General features: G+C 38.8%; 1 protein-coding gene across 1 annotated transcript; it reads left to right on the forward strand.

Moving 5' to 3' along the window:
* Positions 1 to 5,672: 5,672 nt before the first annotated feature.
* On the forward strand, positions 5,673 to 17,372 carry pkdccb (protein kinase domain containing, cytoplasmic b). Its single transcript, XM_017694344.2, has 7 exons — positions 5,673 to 6,333; positions 8,105 to 8,221; positions 11,251 to 11,522; positions 12,187 to 12,266; positions 12,360 to 12,467; positions 14,663 to 14,839; positions 15,731 to 17,372. Exons 1-7 carry the CDS (start codon positions 5,785 to 5,787, stop codon positions 15,817 to 15,819), a joined length of 1,392 nt encoding a protein of 463 aa, XP_017549833.1. The 5' UTR covers positions 5,673 to 5,784; the 3' UTR covers positions 15,820 to 17,372.
* The last annotated feature ends 82 nt before the right edge of the window (positions 17,373 to 17,454 follow it).

A 17,454-nucleotide genomic window follows, 5' to 3' on the forward strand; every position in this document is an offset into this window, starting at 1 on the left:
GGTTGCTGTTCAGCTCGGGGTGGTGCTGACGGACCACTCAACTCCACTGCAGTGCTTTATCACACACACCGCGAACGCAAAGATTGTATTTATTTATTTATTTATTTATTTATTTATTTATTTATGTATGTATGTATGTATGTATGTATGTATTTATTTTATTTTTATTTTTTTTTTTTATTGGAAAGCGTCTCTTTATTTATACCACAGTTCAGTGATGCGTGCATACACGTGCTTAATCAAAGAACACTGATAAGACGTGATGCAATATGATGTATTGCTGTTACACCGAGATCAAACGTTCCCCACACCATTGCACCACCTCCACCAGCCTGGACCGTTGACACAAGGCAGGTTGGGTCCGTAGATTCCTGCTGTTGGCTGCAAATTTGTGATGCTATCATCTGTGTGCCTCAGCCAAAATTGAGATTCAAACCATTCAGGCTATCCCAGTCTTTTGCTGCTGTAGCTCATCTGCCTCTGAATAGAGTGGTTGTCTGAGCTATTGTAGCCTTTCTGTCAGCTTGAACAAGTCTGGCCATTCTCCACTGACGTCTTTCAACAACAAGCTGTTTCTGTCCACTGGACAACTGCTCACTGAATGTTTTTTTTTTCTTTATTGTACCATTTTGAGTAAACTCTACATCCTCAGAAAAAAAGGTACTAAGCTTTCGCTATGGTGGTATCATGAAGGGTACGTCTTCGGGACCTGTAGTTAGGGAACATAATTGTACCATATTCCATTGAAACAATATTTTAAGCTTTATTGACTCCACACATCCGTGCCTTAACTCCAGGTTTTTGATTTCATTGCTCTGTTTTGAAACATTAGATTAGGAAGAGGTACAAATATGTCATTTTGGCCTGGAAAAAAACATATTTAATTGGACCTTAAAGCCATGGTTTTACCATGTTCGGTGTTTGTACCCTGATTAATGAAAAATGTGCCTGCTCAGTAATTTTTTTCTGACACTGTTGTGCATAAAAAATCCTGGGAGATCAGCAGTTATAGAAATACTCTAACCAGCCCATCTGGCACCACATCATTTTTACCCAATCTGATGGTTAATCTGAACATTAACTGAAGCTTCTGGCACATTTTTGCATGATTTTAGACACTGCACTGCTGCCACATGACTGATTGACTGATTAGGTAATTGCATGAATGAGTAGGTGTGCAGGTGTTCCTCATGAAGTGCTCAGTGGGTGTATGTTGAGTATATATTCTAGACCCTGCTCCATACAATAGTTCATAATTAGATATATAGCAGCATATAGGATCAAAAGAAATGGCCCAGAATTAATAAATGGTCTGGTTGACTTAAATACACTTACATTAAAAGAAAAGTATGTTTTTTCCTTGTTGTCATATCAAGTTATTGACAGCAGCTCTCTCTCTCTCTCTCTCTCTCTCTCTCCTCTCTCTCTCTCTCTCTCTCTCTCTCTCTATATATATATATATATATATATATATATATATATATATATATATATACAATACTGCCAAAAGTATTCACTCATCCATCCAAATCATTGAATCCACCTAGGCATGCAGACTACTTCTACAAACATTTGTGATAGAATGGGTCGCTCTCAGGAGCTCAGTGAATTCCAGCGTGGTACCGTGATAGGACATCACCTGTGCAGTCCACAAGTCCAGTCGTGAAATTTCCTCACTGCTAAATATTCCACAGTCAATTGTCAGTGTTATTATAACAAAGTGGAAGTGATTGGGAATGACAGCGACTCAGCCACGAAGTGGTAGGCCACATAAAATGACAGTGCAGGGTCAGTGGATGCTGAGGCACATAGTGCACAAAGGTCACCAACTTTCTGCAGAATCAATCGCTACAGACCTCCAAACTTCATATGGCCTTCAGATTAGCTCAAGAACAGTGTGTAGAGAGCTTTATGGATTGGGTTTCCATGGCCGAGTAGCTGCATCCAAGCCTTACATCACCAAGCGGAATGCAAAGAGTTGAATGCAGTGGTATAAAGCACCGCCACTGGACTCTAGAGGAGTGGAGACGTGTTCTCTGGAATGACGAGTCACACTTCTCCATCTGGCAATCAGATGGTTGAGTCTGGGTTTGGAGGTTGCCAGGAGAACGGTACTTGTCTGACTGCATTGTGCCAAGTGTAAAGTTTGGTGGAGAAGGGATTTTGGTGTGGTGTTGTTTTTCAGGAGTTGGGCTCAGCCCCTTAGTTCCAGTGAAAGGAACTCTTAATGCTTCAGCACCAAGAGATTTTGGACAATTTCATGTTCCCAACTTTGTGGGAAAAGTTTGGGGATGGTCCCTTCCTGTTCCAACATGACTGTGCATCAGTGCACAAAGCAAGGTCCATAAAGACATGGATGAGTGAGTTTGGTGTGGAAGAACTTGACTGGCCTGCACTTGACTGAGTCCTGGCCTCAACCTTTGGGATGAATTAGAGCGAAGACTGTGAGCCAGGCCTTCTCGTCCAACATCAGGTTCTGACCTCACAAATGTGCTTCTGGAAGAATGGTCAAAGATTCCCATAAACACACTCCTAAACCTTGTGGAAAGCCTTCCCAGAAGAGGTGACGCTGTTAAAGCTGCAAAGGGTGGGCTGACATCATATTAAACCCTATGGATTAAGAATGGGATGTCACTCAAGTTCATATGTGTGTGAAGGCAGACAAGCAAATACTTTTGGCAATATAGTGTATATAAATATAAGATAATTTTGCATATATGCACACACAGACACTATGTCACTAAAATATAACTAAAGCATAATTTGGCTTTTAATGTAAAAGTGTGTGCCCTGCGATGGACTGGCGACCTGTCCAGGGTGTATCCTGCCTTCCGCCCGAAGACTGCTGGGATAGGCTCCAGCTCCCCCCCGCGACCCTGACGGAGAAGCGGCTTAGAAAATGGATGGATGGATGGATGGATGTAAAAGTGTGTAATAAAATAGAAAACAAAATAATTGATAACCGAACAAAAGGGTGGAACGGTTAATGTGCGATTTTTGTTGGAGGGGCTCAATTGTAAGATGTAAATATCTATATAATATATATAATATTTCATGATGAGAGTTTGGTTTGTCTTTCAATCATTCTACTTCAAATGAAATTTTTGTTCATATTTTGAATGAAGAATCAAAAGCATAAGCTTAAATAAAGAATGTTTTACCGCCGTTGTATACCAGGAGTGCCAGTATTTGTGGAGGGTAGTGTATATTCTCCATTCTCCACCAGAAACATATTACATTATATATTATCTAACGAATAATAACTACAACACTATAACATAAAGATAAATTATCTCTCTAAAAATAGGGAAAAACCATCTGTACAGCATTGTGGTTACCAATAAAGCAGTGATTGCATATACAGTTGTATGTAAAAGTTAGAGCACCCATGGTCAAATGACATGTTTAGTCGATTTTCTAAGTAAGTTAACCCTGTAAATTCTGAGTTTCATTACATACTAAAGTTTCTTATTCAGTAATAACAGGTACTTTAATGCAAACTGGCTGAGCTATTCTTAGGTTATAGGTGTATACAGTAAAACTTTAAGTCTGCTGGTGGACGCTGGCCACTTAAGGGGTTAATGTATCCTGTACAGCAAACACCCTTCTGCTCATTGTAGTACACTGCAATAACTGTTTATTTGCCATATTTATCGTATTGGGAAAAAACAGAAAAGTTATCCTAAGGGGGCTTTACCCTTTAACTCCAAACTTATACGGTAGGCAGCGCTGCACTAGGTCTGCTCAAGGTTTTAATGCAGGTCTGAAAAAAGCTAAATAAAAAGCTATATATGATTTTTCCCTCATTGTTTTGAACAAGGTACAATACAGGCCAGCCAATCAGAACAGAAGTCATTTACATTTGTCAGTCTTAAAGGCACCGTACAAAAATAGGCTTTTTGAATCTGAGTGATTAAAAAGGTTGAAAAAATAGACATGTGCAAAAAACACCTCATTCCACATGTGGATCTCAGAATAAGAAATAAATAAAAGAAAAATGTAGGATATGGACTCTGCTGGCTGTCATTTTAATATCCTACAATAAACATCCTGCATCCTGATCCCTCTGTGAGCCGGGGAAGGCATCATCTGTCAGACAGCAGATTACCCAGAGGCCTTTCTATTATGTAGAATGTGTTCAGTGCTCTCTCTGGCTGCTGCTGAGATTCATTTAGCCCTGTCTGCTTAGGATCAGGGGTGTTTCTGAACTGCCGCCCATGCTAATTTCCAGTGCCAGCTTTTCTGCAGCGTGCAACAGAAGGATTTATTTACAGCTCCACTGCATCTGAAGACCAGCAAACATCTTCCCAATAGAGGCAGAGAGAAGATAATAACACTTTACTGACTGGTGGACCTGCTTGGTTAAATATGCTCAGCAGGATTACTGTAGTGTTTTGTTTAGTTGATTTGTGGACATGAGATACACACAGTAACTGCTGTCAACTGTAATACAGCCTAGTTTTATGATTTATGTAGCTCAATTTCTTACAGGCACATGATAAATGCATAGTGGAGAGTTAGCAATAAGGCACTTTGCTACCCCCTACTGTCTAAAGGATGACATATCCAGTGTTTCACTATTTGAAGGTGGGTCGTTTGCCAGTAAACTGCAGGAGATCCATGATTTGTTGTGATTTTGCACATGGGCAATGTAATGCACACTGGTCTTGTAGGGGTTTATTAGAGTGTGGAGTGGTGTTCTTATACACTTTTATTGCAGTATAGAATGCACAATTATTCTAGGCTTATGTCAGAGTAAGATTTGCTGTTGATGAACTGCTCCTATTCAGGCGTATTGCAGTGTAGGTTGAACTGTTCTTATACAGGTTTATTCTTGTACAGCTTTTTTTGCAGTGTAGGGTGAACTGTTCTTATACAGGCTTTCTGCAGTGTAGGGTGAACTGTTCTTGTACAGGATTATTGCAGTGTAAGGTAAACTGTTCTTATACAGGCTTTCTGCAGTGTAGCGTGAACTATTCTTGTATAGGTTTATTACAGTGTAGAGTGGACTGATCTTGTACAGGCTTATTGCAGTGAAGGGTGAACTGTTCTTGTACAGGATTATTGCAGTGTAAGGTAAACTGTTCTTATACAGGCTTTCTGCAGTGTAGCGTGAACTATTCTTGTATAGGTTTATTACAGTGTAGAGTGGACTGATCTTGTACAGGCTTATTGCAGTGAAGGGTGAACTGTTCTTGTACAGGATTATTGCAGTGAGAAGTGAATTGTTCTTGTACATTACACAACTTGTACACAACTTATTTCAATGCTTATTTTAATTTTTTTTTACTTAAAAAATATTTTTTTATTCGTGAAAATTGAATTTTCACGTCAAAATTGTATTCATACTAGATCAATTATCCCTCCTAGTAAAATGAATCGGGGAAAAAGGAGTACTTACCAACCAAAAAAAGATTATTCTAGTAAAAGATTTTACAGGCCAAACTTGTTTGTGTTTTTTCTAGTCACCATAACACGTTTGGCAGTTTAAAAATGTCTGATGTCAAGATGCTGCAGATTAAAATCTAAAACGGCCGTCCATAGACAACAGCGTGGCGTGCGCTCATAGCGTGCGCAAATAGAGCCTCGGTTTGGAGTGGTGGGCGGGGCTAACAGAGACATGCCCGCCCCTTGGGCGTGTCACTAGAGCGCATACTGCAGTGCGAGGCTACATGAGCAGCCTTCAGTAAACTCACTCGCGCTCATCCTGGAAGCATGAAGGAGCCGAATGGGGAGAACGGCATTATTGGACATTGTAGAAAGGATAACCAGTAACCAGGGGCCATGTCTTCCGCAAGAAACCCCCTTTTCACCGCCTCTTGCCTCGCTTTGGTGATTATTTCCTTAACAGTTGTTGTGAAGAAATGGCACTTCGGTCTCAGAGGGAAGGCTTCAGGGGCTGACGCTCCAAACGTGGATTTAACTCGTGACAAACTGCTGCAGCAGCTAAAAGAAAGGCAACAAGAACTGCTTCCCTTCTATATAACACCTCCTGGACAGCAGTTAGCCGGAGACTCAGCGCTTTTCTCAAACGTAGATACCCGAAGGAATGAAACCCCGGAGGGCTCGACCACTTCGGACATTGGCTGTAGGGAGTTGCGTGGGATGACAGTGGTGGATTTCCTCGGTGCAGGTTACACTAAAACAGTGCTGAAAGTTGTCCTACAGCAAGGAACGGACGTAGCACTGAAATCTGTGAATGAGCAGGGCACTGACATGATGTCTTGCCTGGAAGATTTCAGAGACCCCCAGGGCTGTCAAGAGCTCGTGTCTTTCAAACTGAGGAAGGAAGTAGTCCTCCTGCAGAGGCTACAGCACCCCAACATTGTAAAGGTAAGCTCTGGCGCAACCTGCCTGGCTGAACTCCTGTAAGCAGTTCAGGTTCACAAGAGAAAGTCTGTTCGTGAGATGAATGCTCGTTTAACTAGAAATGGTGTCTCATGACGGAGCACTGTTACTCTGAGGTCCCAGAAAGTGGGAAATTGCATTAGGCCTGTTTGAGCTCACATCTGAAGGCTTTGGTGTTCCTGTGTCACATGCTGTTCATTCCCTAACAACATTAAAAATAAAAGCCTCTTTTTTGGAAGTAGGGCTGGGCAAAATTACATTATGTATGGTATTCGTGAGAAACTATGTCACAGTACAGTAGAAATGCTTTTCTGAACACATCATGCATATCTTCAGTACTTCTAACACACTGACCAACTTCATGTTTCATTATAAAGGGAGCAACGTTAGTCGTGTTTAACTGGATTTAGTGATGGCAAATATTGAATAATAATCATTGTATTCAGTTTTTGATACCACTAGTTCTTGTTTTGTCTGATCAGATGTGTGAAAAAATAAATACAATATTTTGTGGTGTTATATCACCCACCTGTACTTGATAGTACAACATAAGAAAAAACCTTTAATTAATATGGAACTTGTATATTATGTGGACGTTCTTACAAACTTTAGACATCTTGGACTCTCCAACAGGCCCAGATTTTTTCGTTACACTTTTATTATAAGTTTAATTTACTTTCATTTTGTTATATGCTAAGAAAAACTCAATCACTTTGCATTTTCCGTGTAGTCACTTAACAATAAGACTACACATCCAAGGGTTCCTTAGTAATGGCAATGGTTATATATAGAACTATGACAACCCAAAGAATCATTATAATGCATAAATGGTTCTCAGAGCCCTTTTCTATGAGTGTAGATGTAATAATAAGCGCTGGATTTTCTGGGAATCGAAAAGGTTCTTTACACTCACACATCATCCTTGCAGAACTAAACTATAAAAAATTAAGCTTCCTAAATGATTCTCAGCTCATGGTTGGTTCTAGGAAACACCTTTAAATGACGCAGAACCAGGGCTGGGCACTATGACAGTATCTATTGTTATTGTTATAAATTATGTCACAATACGCTTTTCTGAGCATATCATGGATTATGAAGAGAGCAGTGGGTCTTGTTTACATGGATTTAGTGAATTAGAATATATGAAATGTTGAAAACAATAAATTAAATTTGTAGGTTTTGGTAGCATTTTTCAAACATGGCACTACTTTGTCTTTTCCAACTTATCAGATGTCAGAAAAAATGAATATTGTGATATGTATTATGATGGCTCACATCACCCATCTCTATGTAGAACCTTTACATAATGAGGAGATTTAAAATTTTAAAAAGGTTAATCTCATTTAGAGATTACCATTAACTTAAAGGTTCTTCAAGGTTCAAAGCATTCTTTTTATAGTATCACTCTATAGAACCCTTTTTAGCACCTTTACTTAAAAAGCATGGGGTGGATTCAGCATTAATGGGACACTTTAAGAAACTCTTAGAACTTCTTATTCCAGTTTAAGCTGAAGCTTACTGGTGATTTATTTCTAAAGAAAGTGAAGGAAAGATGATTAATGGCAATCAAACTGGATAAAAGACTGAGGTGAGGTCTAAGATCAATGTGTACTTAAGATGCTTATGTCATTTTTATCTGAATCCAGTCTGTGCTATATTTGTCCACTGCCCTTAAAACAATTTCAAGCCATTACTTAATGATGGTTCACTGTTGGCCTGTGGTTGAACTGCTGACAAACTTGTTTGACCATTGCAGCTGAGAGGTCAGTGCCAGGACAGTGGCCTGGTGGGGGGGATCGTGGCAGTGCTGGAGCAGGGAACCCCAGTGCAGATGATTCAGCTCCTGCAGAGCCCCTGGGAAGAGCGCTTTCGGGTAAGAGCTTCAGTCTACAACTCCCCCAACCCCCTCCCACAGAGAGTTAATCAGGAGTTCCCCACCCACAGCCCCCCACTGGGCATACCTGAGGCGGGGGCTGGATGAAAATTCTCTGGCCTGGCTGGATTAACTAAAGCCCCATCTCCATACCAGCTGAGCTTGATCAAATACTCTGAGGGACAGATGTCTGTCTCGAATGTCTCTGCTCACTCTTTATACTGAGCACTATCTGGAGCTCTGTGGGACAGGGCGAGGATCTGATACTGGCTTTCAGGACGGGAGAAATGCTTTGTGGAAGTGTTCGGTTCACCAGAGGCAGGTGCAGATAGTCAGCCTTCTTTGAGTCATGATAGTGTCAGAAGAGAAATGGTTCTTTTGAAAAATAGTGCGCCGTTTACATACTCAGCTGCTCTGTGGAGCTTCTGGCAGTTCAGTGTCCACCTCTGTTTCTGCAGTGTAATAGACAGCCATGAAAAATTCAGAAGTGTGGCCTAATATTCTCTGTTGTTGAAAAACCTGTAACTAATATTTTTGGTAATTGTTTGCTCTAGGGCTGCGTTCTTAAGGCTACATGAAACCTACACGTTTTTTGTGAGCACTGACATGCTGTCTTACGCAGATGTTTGAAGACCACCAGTCTAATCAAATGTTATTTATTTTCCAGGTGAAAATGGGTCAAGGCATTCTTTACAGAGATCACACTTAAATATGATATTTTCTGAAAAATTTAGTGCATAATTTCTATTTTTTTGTTGAGTTTGATGTACATCAAATACGAAATGTGTCATAACTTTTACACAAGCAATAATTTATGCTTTTTTTTTCAATATGTTAATTTTGGCAAATAAGCAGTTATTGGGCATTAAACAGCCCAAATGTGTTCTCTATAGAGGATGTGTTGACTTATTTTCACTTAGAAGATCGACAAAATGTAATTTGGGGGTGTGCAAGCTTTTGCATTTGACTGTGTATTTATATAAAAATTTCTAAAAACAAATAATCTAAAGAAAAAAACTAATAAAAATAGGCAACAATTTACTGAAGGCTCACATTTGTAAGGCCCAATGACATCTACATAAGTGTTTTATGACACCTTATCTAAACCTACATTAACATTTATAAAGGCTTATTTCAACAAGCATCAGTTGTAATAACACATTCTGGTGTGAAGCTGACTAAAGCAGTCCTTATTGACAACGGAAACCTATTGGAAGAAGCCTTTGGAAATGTTACTGTAGCTTTCTGTCATGTAAGTGTCGTGCTTACATGACATAAAGCTAAACTGCTACCTATTTTTAATGTGTTTTTTTCTTTACTTCGTTTGAAAATACCATTTGCTTTCTTTCTGACCTTCCATTTGTTTTATGAATGCTGCTGTCTGGCTGTTTTAAGACATTGGCTCTAAATCCCAGTCCTGTGGTACTGTGCTCTGCTCATTTTTGACTTTTGTCTGCTTTAACCCACTGCACCCACCTCATCAAAGACTTGATAATTAGGTAGTGAGGTGAATCAGGTGTGTTAGAATAAGGAAACCACAAAAAATGTGGAGAGGGTCCCCAGGGCTGCGGTGGGGAAGCCCTGCTTTAAGAAGACAAAGATATAGATCTTGATAGATTGCTGTGCAGAACGGTGTTGAACATATTCCTTACATCCGTGTGAATACCAGACATTCATGTCCATGTCCTTTCTTGGAGAATTAGATCAGATATACACTGCCTGTCGAAAGTCTGGGTACATCTAGCATTTCAAAATGTTTTGTTTTACGTGTTTTTGTTGATTTGCATTTGAATAAAAAGCTGTTTAGACCTTTTTTTTATGAACTGCAACACTGATGGAATCTTTAAAAAGTACTGGTTTCAGAATAATGACCAACCACATGCATATTATCCTTCTGTTTTGATGTTAGCATTCAAACTTTTGAACTGTTTAAACCACCTTTGGGATGAAAAGAGTTTTTCCTTTTAGCAATAGTTTGGAAAATCAAACTGAAATTATTGTTTCTTCAGAAATGACCTTTTGAGCTGAAAAAGAAACTTTAGTGAAAATGAAGCTAAATGCTGCAAAAAAGTTATGATATGTAACCAAATCCTGTGGAGGTATTTTCTCACTTAAATGAGAAGTAAATGAAAAATGACACATTATTCTAATCATTGTCATGGAGATGTACATTTACATTTATGGCATTTGGCTGACGCTCTTATCCAGAGCGACTTACAATTTGATCATTTTACATAGGTAGGCCAAGGCAGCGTTAGGAGTCTTGCCCAAGGACTCTTATTGGTATAGTGTAAACAGTCATACAGAGTGGCAATTGATGTGCAATGTGATTCATTGTAGAAAAACATGCCAACTCTTGCCAACAATGTCTTTTTTATAGTGGTGGTGATAGCAATCAGTGGTCACAATGTCTATAATGCAAATATAGCCATTTTGCTTAGTGTGCAAAACAACCAGTGAACCATTAGAGGGTTTTTATATGTCATGATGATGGTAAAATGGTGTTAAATTTGAAAAAAGGAGATTTCTTTGGTGGCTGTTTTGACTCACAACTTCTTCAGTGTGCCTCTGCACCATATATGGGTTATAAAAAATACATTTTTAGGACAAACTGTTATCTTAAAATGATTGTACAACAATGTCTCAAACATCAGGCTGTGTATTTGTAACCGTTTGGGTGATAGCATTCTGTGAGGCTTTTAGAGGCATTAAAACAAAAAAGACATCTCACATTTCCCATGAAATAACTCTGAATGACTTTGTTTACATCTTAACCACTGATAGCTGCCAATGTATCTATATCTACAGTTAATGTTTGCCATCAGTAAAATCTCTGAACAAGTTCTTTATGCTAATTTTGCTTTCTCAGACTTATTACACACTAAACCTTTATTATTCAGTAACTATAGGGACTTCAGTGCAAACTGGCTGAGCTATTTTTAGGTTATAAAAGTGGGTAATAATACTTTGGCACTACTGGTGGGCCCTGGTCATTTAAGGGGGTTAATCCTCTACCCTCTGTATTGCAGGTTTGTCTTGGCCTGGTGAGGCTTCTTCATTACCTGTCCCACTCTCCGCTGGGCTCTGTGGCCCTGTTGGACTTCCAGCCCCGTCAGTTTGTCATGATGTCTGGCGAGCTAAAGCTGACCGATCTCGATGATGCCAGTGTCAGAGAACCTTCCTGCCGGACGGACTCAGACTGCCTGCTGCAGTTCCCGCTTCGCAACTTTACCGTTGCCTGCTCAGCGAACGGATTGTGTGAGGGCCTCAACGAGATGAGGAACCTGTACAATGCCTACAGGTGAGCGCACCCACATTCCACGTTTATTGTCTGTGCTGGATGATAAAGAGCTTGTTTTACAAGCGTCTCTCAGGGCTGGCGCGAGGGAGCTTTATAGCCTCCCCGCCCACTGCGCTTGTTCTGATTAATTATCCACCGTGTTGAGTATCACAGGCGGCAGTTGAAGTGTATTGATCGAACAGCTAAAGTTTCTGACTGCTTCTGTCTGGCAGACTGGCAAAACATATAAGTGTCATTGTAAGAAAAGCTTAAATAATAATCAGACAAGTGTAAATGTCCATGCTTAAATGTTTCCCTGTGATGTTTCCCAGTGGTTCTATATTTAACATATTGCAACCAGAATAAGGCTCATTTTCATACATCAGTCTTAAAGGCACAGTAACAAAAACAGCTTGTTTATTCTAAGGGATAAAAAGAGTTAGGACAATGGTCATGTAAGAATTAATTATAACTGTTTTGGTAGAAACCCACCCCATATATAATATAACATCTGTTAATGCAACTTTTTATAGTATTTTATTTAAATGAACATTTATAACATTTTAAATCATTTTACTGGTTTGTTTGTGAAGAAATGTCCACGCAATGCAGAAGCCTGTATTTTTTTAATTATAAAAAGGAGTTAGCATGCTAATTCAGGTATATATTTGCGTTCAATCTCCAGATATTTCTTCATCTATCTGCTGCCTCATCAGGCCCCGACAACGCTGAAGCCTCTTGTGGATCAGATAATGAACACCACAGGTGAGGAATCTTTCTCTCTGTGTGGCTTCAGTCATCAAGATGTGTCTTGATTGGTGAAAACGTGACTAATGGTGTTTTTTCTTTTTGCAATAGGGGAGCTGAAACATAGTGTTAACGAAACACTGGAGGCCTTTGAAGAGGTTTTGCATGTATTCAAGTCTGGGCTGCATCTGCAGAACATGCCGCCATCGATAATTAAAGGTAAGACAGCATTAAACCTTATCCTCTGATATTGTGCATTGAATGGTGATTTTCATCCATTGTTTTACAGGCTTTAACATGTTGCTTCACACAGAGTTTCCTGCAGATAGAACTACTCACACACTCTTAAAAATACAAGTCCTAATAAGGGTCCTTTGAAGTAATGCCATAGAAGAACCACACTTGGTTCCCTAAAGAACATTCCAATGGATGGCCCTATGAAGAAACATTTTTGGAAGCTTTTTTTAAAGTTAAAGGAAAGCCTCAACATAACTTAAAGCTACAAATTACAGGTTGTTTGTAGAACCATATGTCCAAGCTGAGCCACAGAAGAACTTTTCGTTTTTTGCTGGTAGGTTTATATAGTTGTTCTAGCTGCTAGAAGCTCTATATTAAACTGCATGTTAAAGATTGTAGCACAGTGGATAAAAATCACAATTAGTGTACAGTATTCTCTGTTCCTATCATCTCAGTGAACGTTGTATATGAAGTTTTGCAAATCTTTTGTTGCTCGAGGTTTGCTGAAGTTCTACAGGAGAAAATGCACCTTAATAAGTGCATGTTTAAAAAGTGCGTCTTTAATAAGCTGCCCCTCATATATCAGTGCTCAAAAAGAGATATACTTTATCGTTTTGACCAGACAAAGAACATTACTGATCTGAATGTATTTCAGGAGATGATTGCTCTACATATGATGGGTGCTTATATTAATGTCAAAAACATAGCTTGAACGGCACCTTCAAGCAGATGTGCAAACGGTCGTAAAAAGAAGCTGCGTAACTTAATCTGTCTTCAAGCGCTGCGTGAAATAGTGATGTCCCCTGCAGGACTTTGGGTCTCTCTCTCTCTCTCTCTCTCTCTCTCTCTGTGGAGAACCTGAGCTTCAACATCCATAAATCATCCACATGGCCAGAGTTCAACAACGCAGAGGCATTAAAAAGAGTCAGACATTTTCAGAAGCTTCTAAATCGTATGTCCAAACAAGTTCACAGCAGCTCTTGTAAAATGTTTCCACATATTCAGAGAGTGGCTCATTTCTGAGGGAGTTGTTCCCTCCCTTTTCCAGTGTTGGGTCACTGTTTTGGTGTTTGTTCCTTAGTAGCACCATGCTTTCTGTCTCTGCTTCTCTATAACACGTTTTTTTTTCATTTTATTAGACATTATTTGAGCACAGCAACTACCATTCACGTTGTGTGGACTTTTCATGATGAATGGACAAATAAAAATGCTCCAAACTTGATTGGAACAAAAATCTCTTTAGATTCACTCCCATGGAAAGTAAAGAAAATGTAGCCTTCTCTTGAAAAATTGCCATTTTGGAAATATTCATATTGTGTATTATATATTGTGTAACTATCTATATGTACTAGTAATGCCCCATATGTATTATATATGTTACTATCTATATGTACTAGTAATGTCCCATATGTATTATATGTGTTACTATCTATATGTATTAATAATGTCCCATATGTATTATATGTGTTACTATCTATATGTACTAGTAATGTCCCATATGTATTATATGTGTTACTATCTATATGTATTAGTAATGTCCCATATGTATTATATGTGTTACTATCTATATGTATTAGTAATGTCCCATATGTATTATATGTGTTACTATCTATATGTATTAGTAATGTCCCATATGTATTATAAGTGTTACTATCTATATGTACTAGTAATGCCCCATATGTATTATATGTGTTACTATCTATATGTACTAGTAGTGTCCCATATGTAGATGCACTAAGAATTTTCTAAGTCTAACCCTAATCCTAGCACCAATTTTAATCATAGTAACCAAAAATAAATATTTTTCCCTTTCAGTTTTAAAAATGAACCAAATGGGCACTTTACCAAGAACTGTTTCGTTGGTCCAAACATTGTCGGTTAATCCTGTTTTTTTCCCCATTTTCCTACAAAGTCAGAAGACTTCTGCCCTGAAAATGTATAAAAACAAACACAAATGCACACTCTTGCATTGAACCGCCTCCCATATGAAGTTAAAGGCATGCCAGTGAGTAACGTGAGACCCTGCCACCTCTGCTGAGAGCACTAAAGCAGGAGGCGTCTGTTCTCTTTATACGCGCTGAACATGCTAATGTTTAGCAGATGAGCTTTACTGCAGACTTGAGTGAGTCTTTGACTAGTTTCAAATCTGATGTGTTTTTTTTCTCTCCTCTGTGCAGAATACGCTGTAGTGAAAGAAATGAGAACTGCTGGGAATATGGACTACAGATGCTGGCCTTCCTACGAGCAGCAGGCGTGTGTGCTGTCTGTACACAATGCCTTAGAGGCTGCCCACATCTGCAGCTCTCACCCACAATGCACCAGCTTCACCCTGAGCAGCCAAAAGACATGGACAGGTTAGAATTTAGCTCTGATGAAGTGTAATTAGTAACTGCTAATCACAGCTACTACTAGTAATCCCTATCAAACTGAAACCAAATCAAATGCAATTTGCTTTTAATGAATGCAATTAAAACTAGACTTAAAAATATAGGAATAATTATTTAAAGTTTACATTTTCTTTTACTTATTAAGCGAGCTGGGATAGTACACAGGGAACATATATTTAATGCTTATTACTAGTAGCTTTTCAATAGACAATAGTCATCATTGACATGTTTGTACATGTTCAATTTCTGATACATAATCAGTGTATTGTATGCTATGTACATAATTACAGTTAGTTACATAGTTATGTAACTTATTTAGTTGCAAATTGAGTTACTTTCAAATTGACCATATATTACCATAATGATATAAGTACCATATATTATTACAATAAATGCAAATAAACATAAATCCAGTAAAAATGTGCAAGAATTTCTTATTGTAAAAGAAGTAGTTGAGAGAAAAATAGCAAATAAATACTTACTGCCTTGATAAAAAGCTTTGTAACTGTAGTTTGCTTGAAACCTTTGCACAGCACTGTAAGTGATAAACACATGGTAGAGTATAATAATGTAGTTATATAGGGGATAATATAGGGGAGAAATATATTGGACAGTAATATATATGGTAAATGACTAACTTATAAAATACTGTGCATGTTAAATCACTAAGTTTTATGAATATAGTTGGCAGTCATGCAAGGCAGTAAATTCCTCCATCGCTGGCTCATCTCTGTGTGAATACATCAGACATGAAATGAACAGCTGTGGCTAGAACCATTCAATGTTATAAATCATCTCAGCACATCTTCATTGAGGCTGTGTTCCTAACCCTCTCTCCTTGCCTTTACTTGTCTGCAGGACGACTTCTCGCCTCATTCAGGAGCGGCTTCAGCCAGCTGCTTCCAGATGTGAGCTCCACAGTCTACATGAGAAGTGCCAAAGCCTGAGCAGCTACACTTTAAGGGAAAAGAGAGAGAGAGAGAGAGAGAGAGAGAGAGAGAGAGAGAGAGAGAAAGAGATGATGGGGGAGGGGAATGGGGAGAAGTCTGAAGTGAGCGAATGTGATGTATTTATAGGCATCTCACTCAAAGGCCGTTTGATCTGCCTGCCAATCCTACATACTGCCAAGAGGTGTTTAAAAGGATTTCCCTTCAGGTATAATTACTCCCTCTACAAGAAAAGAAACACCTAGTCCTCTGTTTTTTCACCCTTCTCTGTTGTGTTTGGATGGCACAGCTGAATGAAAGGATATTGAGCCTGTTCTATACTGTCTACAGCAAGCAGAGAGAAAGAAAACAAGCTCTTATACAGACCTTCTTTGATGTTCATAGAGCCAGACGCTCCGCAGCTTTGTGCTATATGCTGGTACATCTTTGGGCGCAGTGTTCCAACAAGTCAGAAAGTACAGAAGCAACAGCTGTAGTTCAATTAATGTACCGGCTGTTTTAAGATGTTCGATGTCTTACGTGGTTTGTTTTTGCAGTGATTGACTAGGGCCACAACTAGGCCTGTACCTGGTGATGATTAACCCAGCAACTGGTATCCCAAGTGACACCAAAAACTGTTATCTCTGGTTTATACCAAAAACAGTTATCTTTGGTTTAAAAACCCTTTGTTTATTTATTGATTTTTTTCATGCAAACACTTTTTTATAGCAAGACACTAGCATTTCCAAATGAATATAACTAAACTTTAAAACATGTTGAATGAATTGATATTTTGTTTACCCCTTAAAATTAAAGGATTATTAGATACTAAGGCTTGTTATTCAGTAACTACTGGGGCTTAAGTGCAAACTGGATGAGCTATTTTAAGGTTATAAAAATGTGTAATTAAACTTTGGGTCTGCTGGTGCACCCAGGCCATTTAAAGGGTTAATACCACATGTATTTCACTTAACATAGTTGAGATTGTTCTGTAAATGGGGCTGTTGAGCTGCACTGGTTGAACATGCTCTGGGGGAGGTAGATATAATGGCCACAGCATTGGAGACAAACCTCCCCCCTCCCCCAACACAAATACAACCTCCCATCTTCTGCACCCCATTATGGTTTAAAAATTTAAGATGGTTATATTCCTCACAGTTACTCACATGAGATGACTCTTGTTACCAAAACATGCCCACAACTAATGTTTTCTTCTGTAAATGATTTATCTGTAGGATGTTATTTATCAACTAATCAAACTGATTTATGATGCATTGAAATAATCAAAGCTGTATCACCCCCAAAACGTCCTGTAGTGTATTGCAATCTGTCAGAAAGATAATGTGTGTCATTCTAGATATGAAGGTTAAACATTATCATAGAGCGCTTTTCTTTTTAAGAACATGACACCTTTTTACATAATCAATGTTCAATCTACCATTCCTGTTTCCATCCAATGGATGAGATGCTGTTGTTGTTCTTTCAGAGAAAGAGTTTGACAATGTCTGTTGAGATGTAGTATGTTGTCTTTTTTGTGATGCAAGGCGTAAATAAAAAGCATTTTTTGTTTCGTAGCTTCTTTTGTTTGGTCAAGCTGAATATTAACCAATTTAAAATGTTAGTATTTTTTCCCCCTAGGTTTGAGGCAAAACCTGT

The sequence above is a fragment of the Pygocentrus nattereri genome, chromosome 10 (assembly GCF_015220715.1).
Source record: "Pygocentrus nattereri isolate fPygNat1 chromosome 10, fPygNat1.pri, whole genome shotgun sequence".
NCBI classification, from domain to species: domain Eukaryota; kingdom Metazoa; phylum Chordata; class Actinopteri; order Characiformes; family Serrasalmidae; genus Pygocentrus; species Pygocentrus nattereri.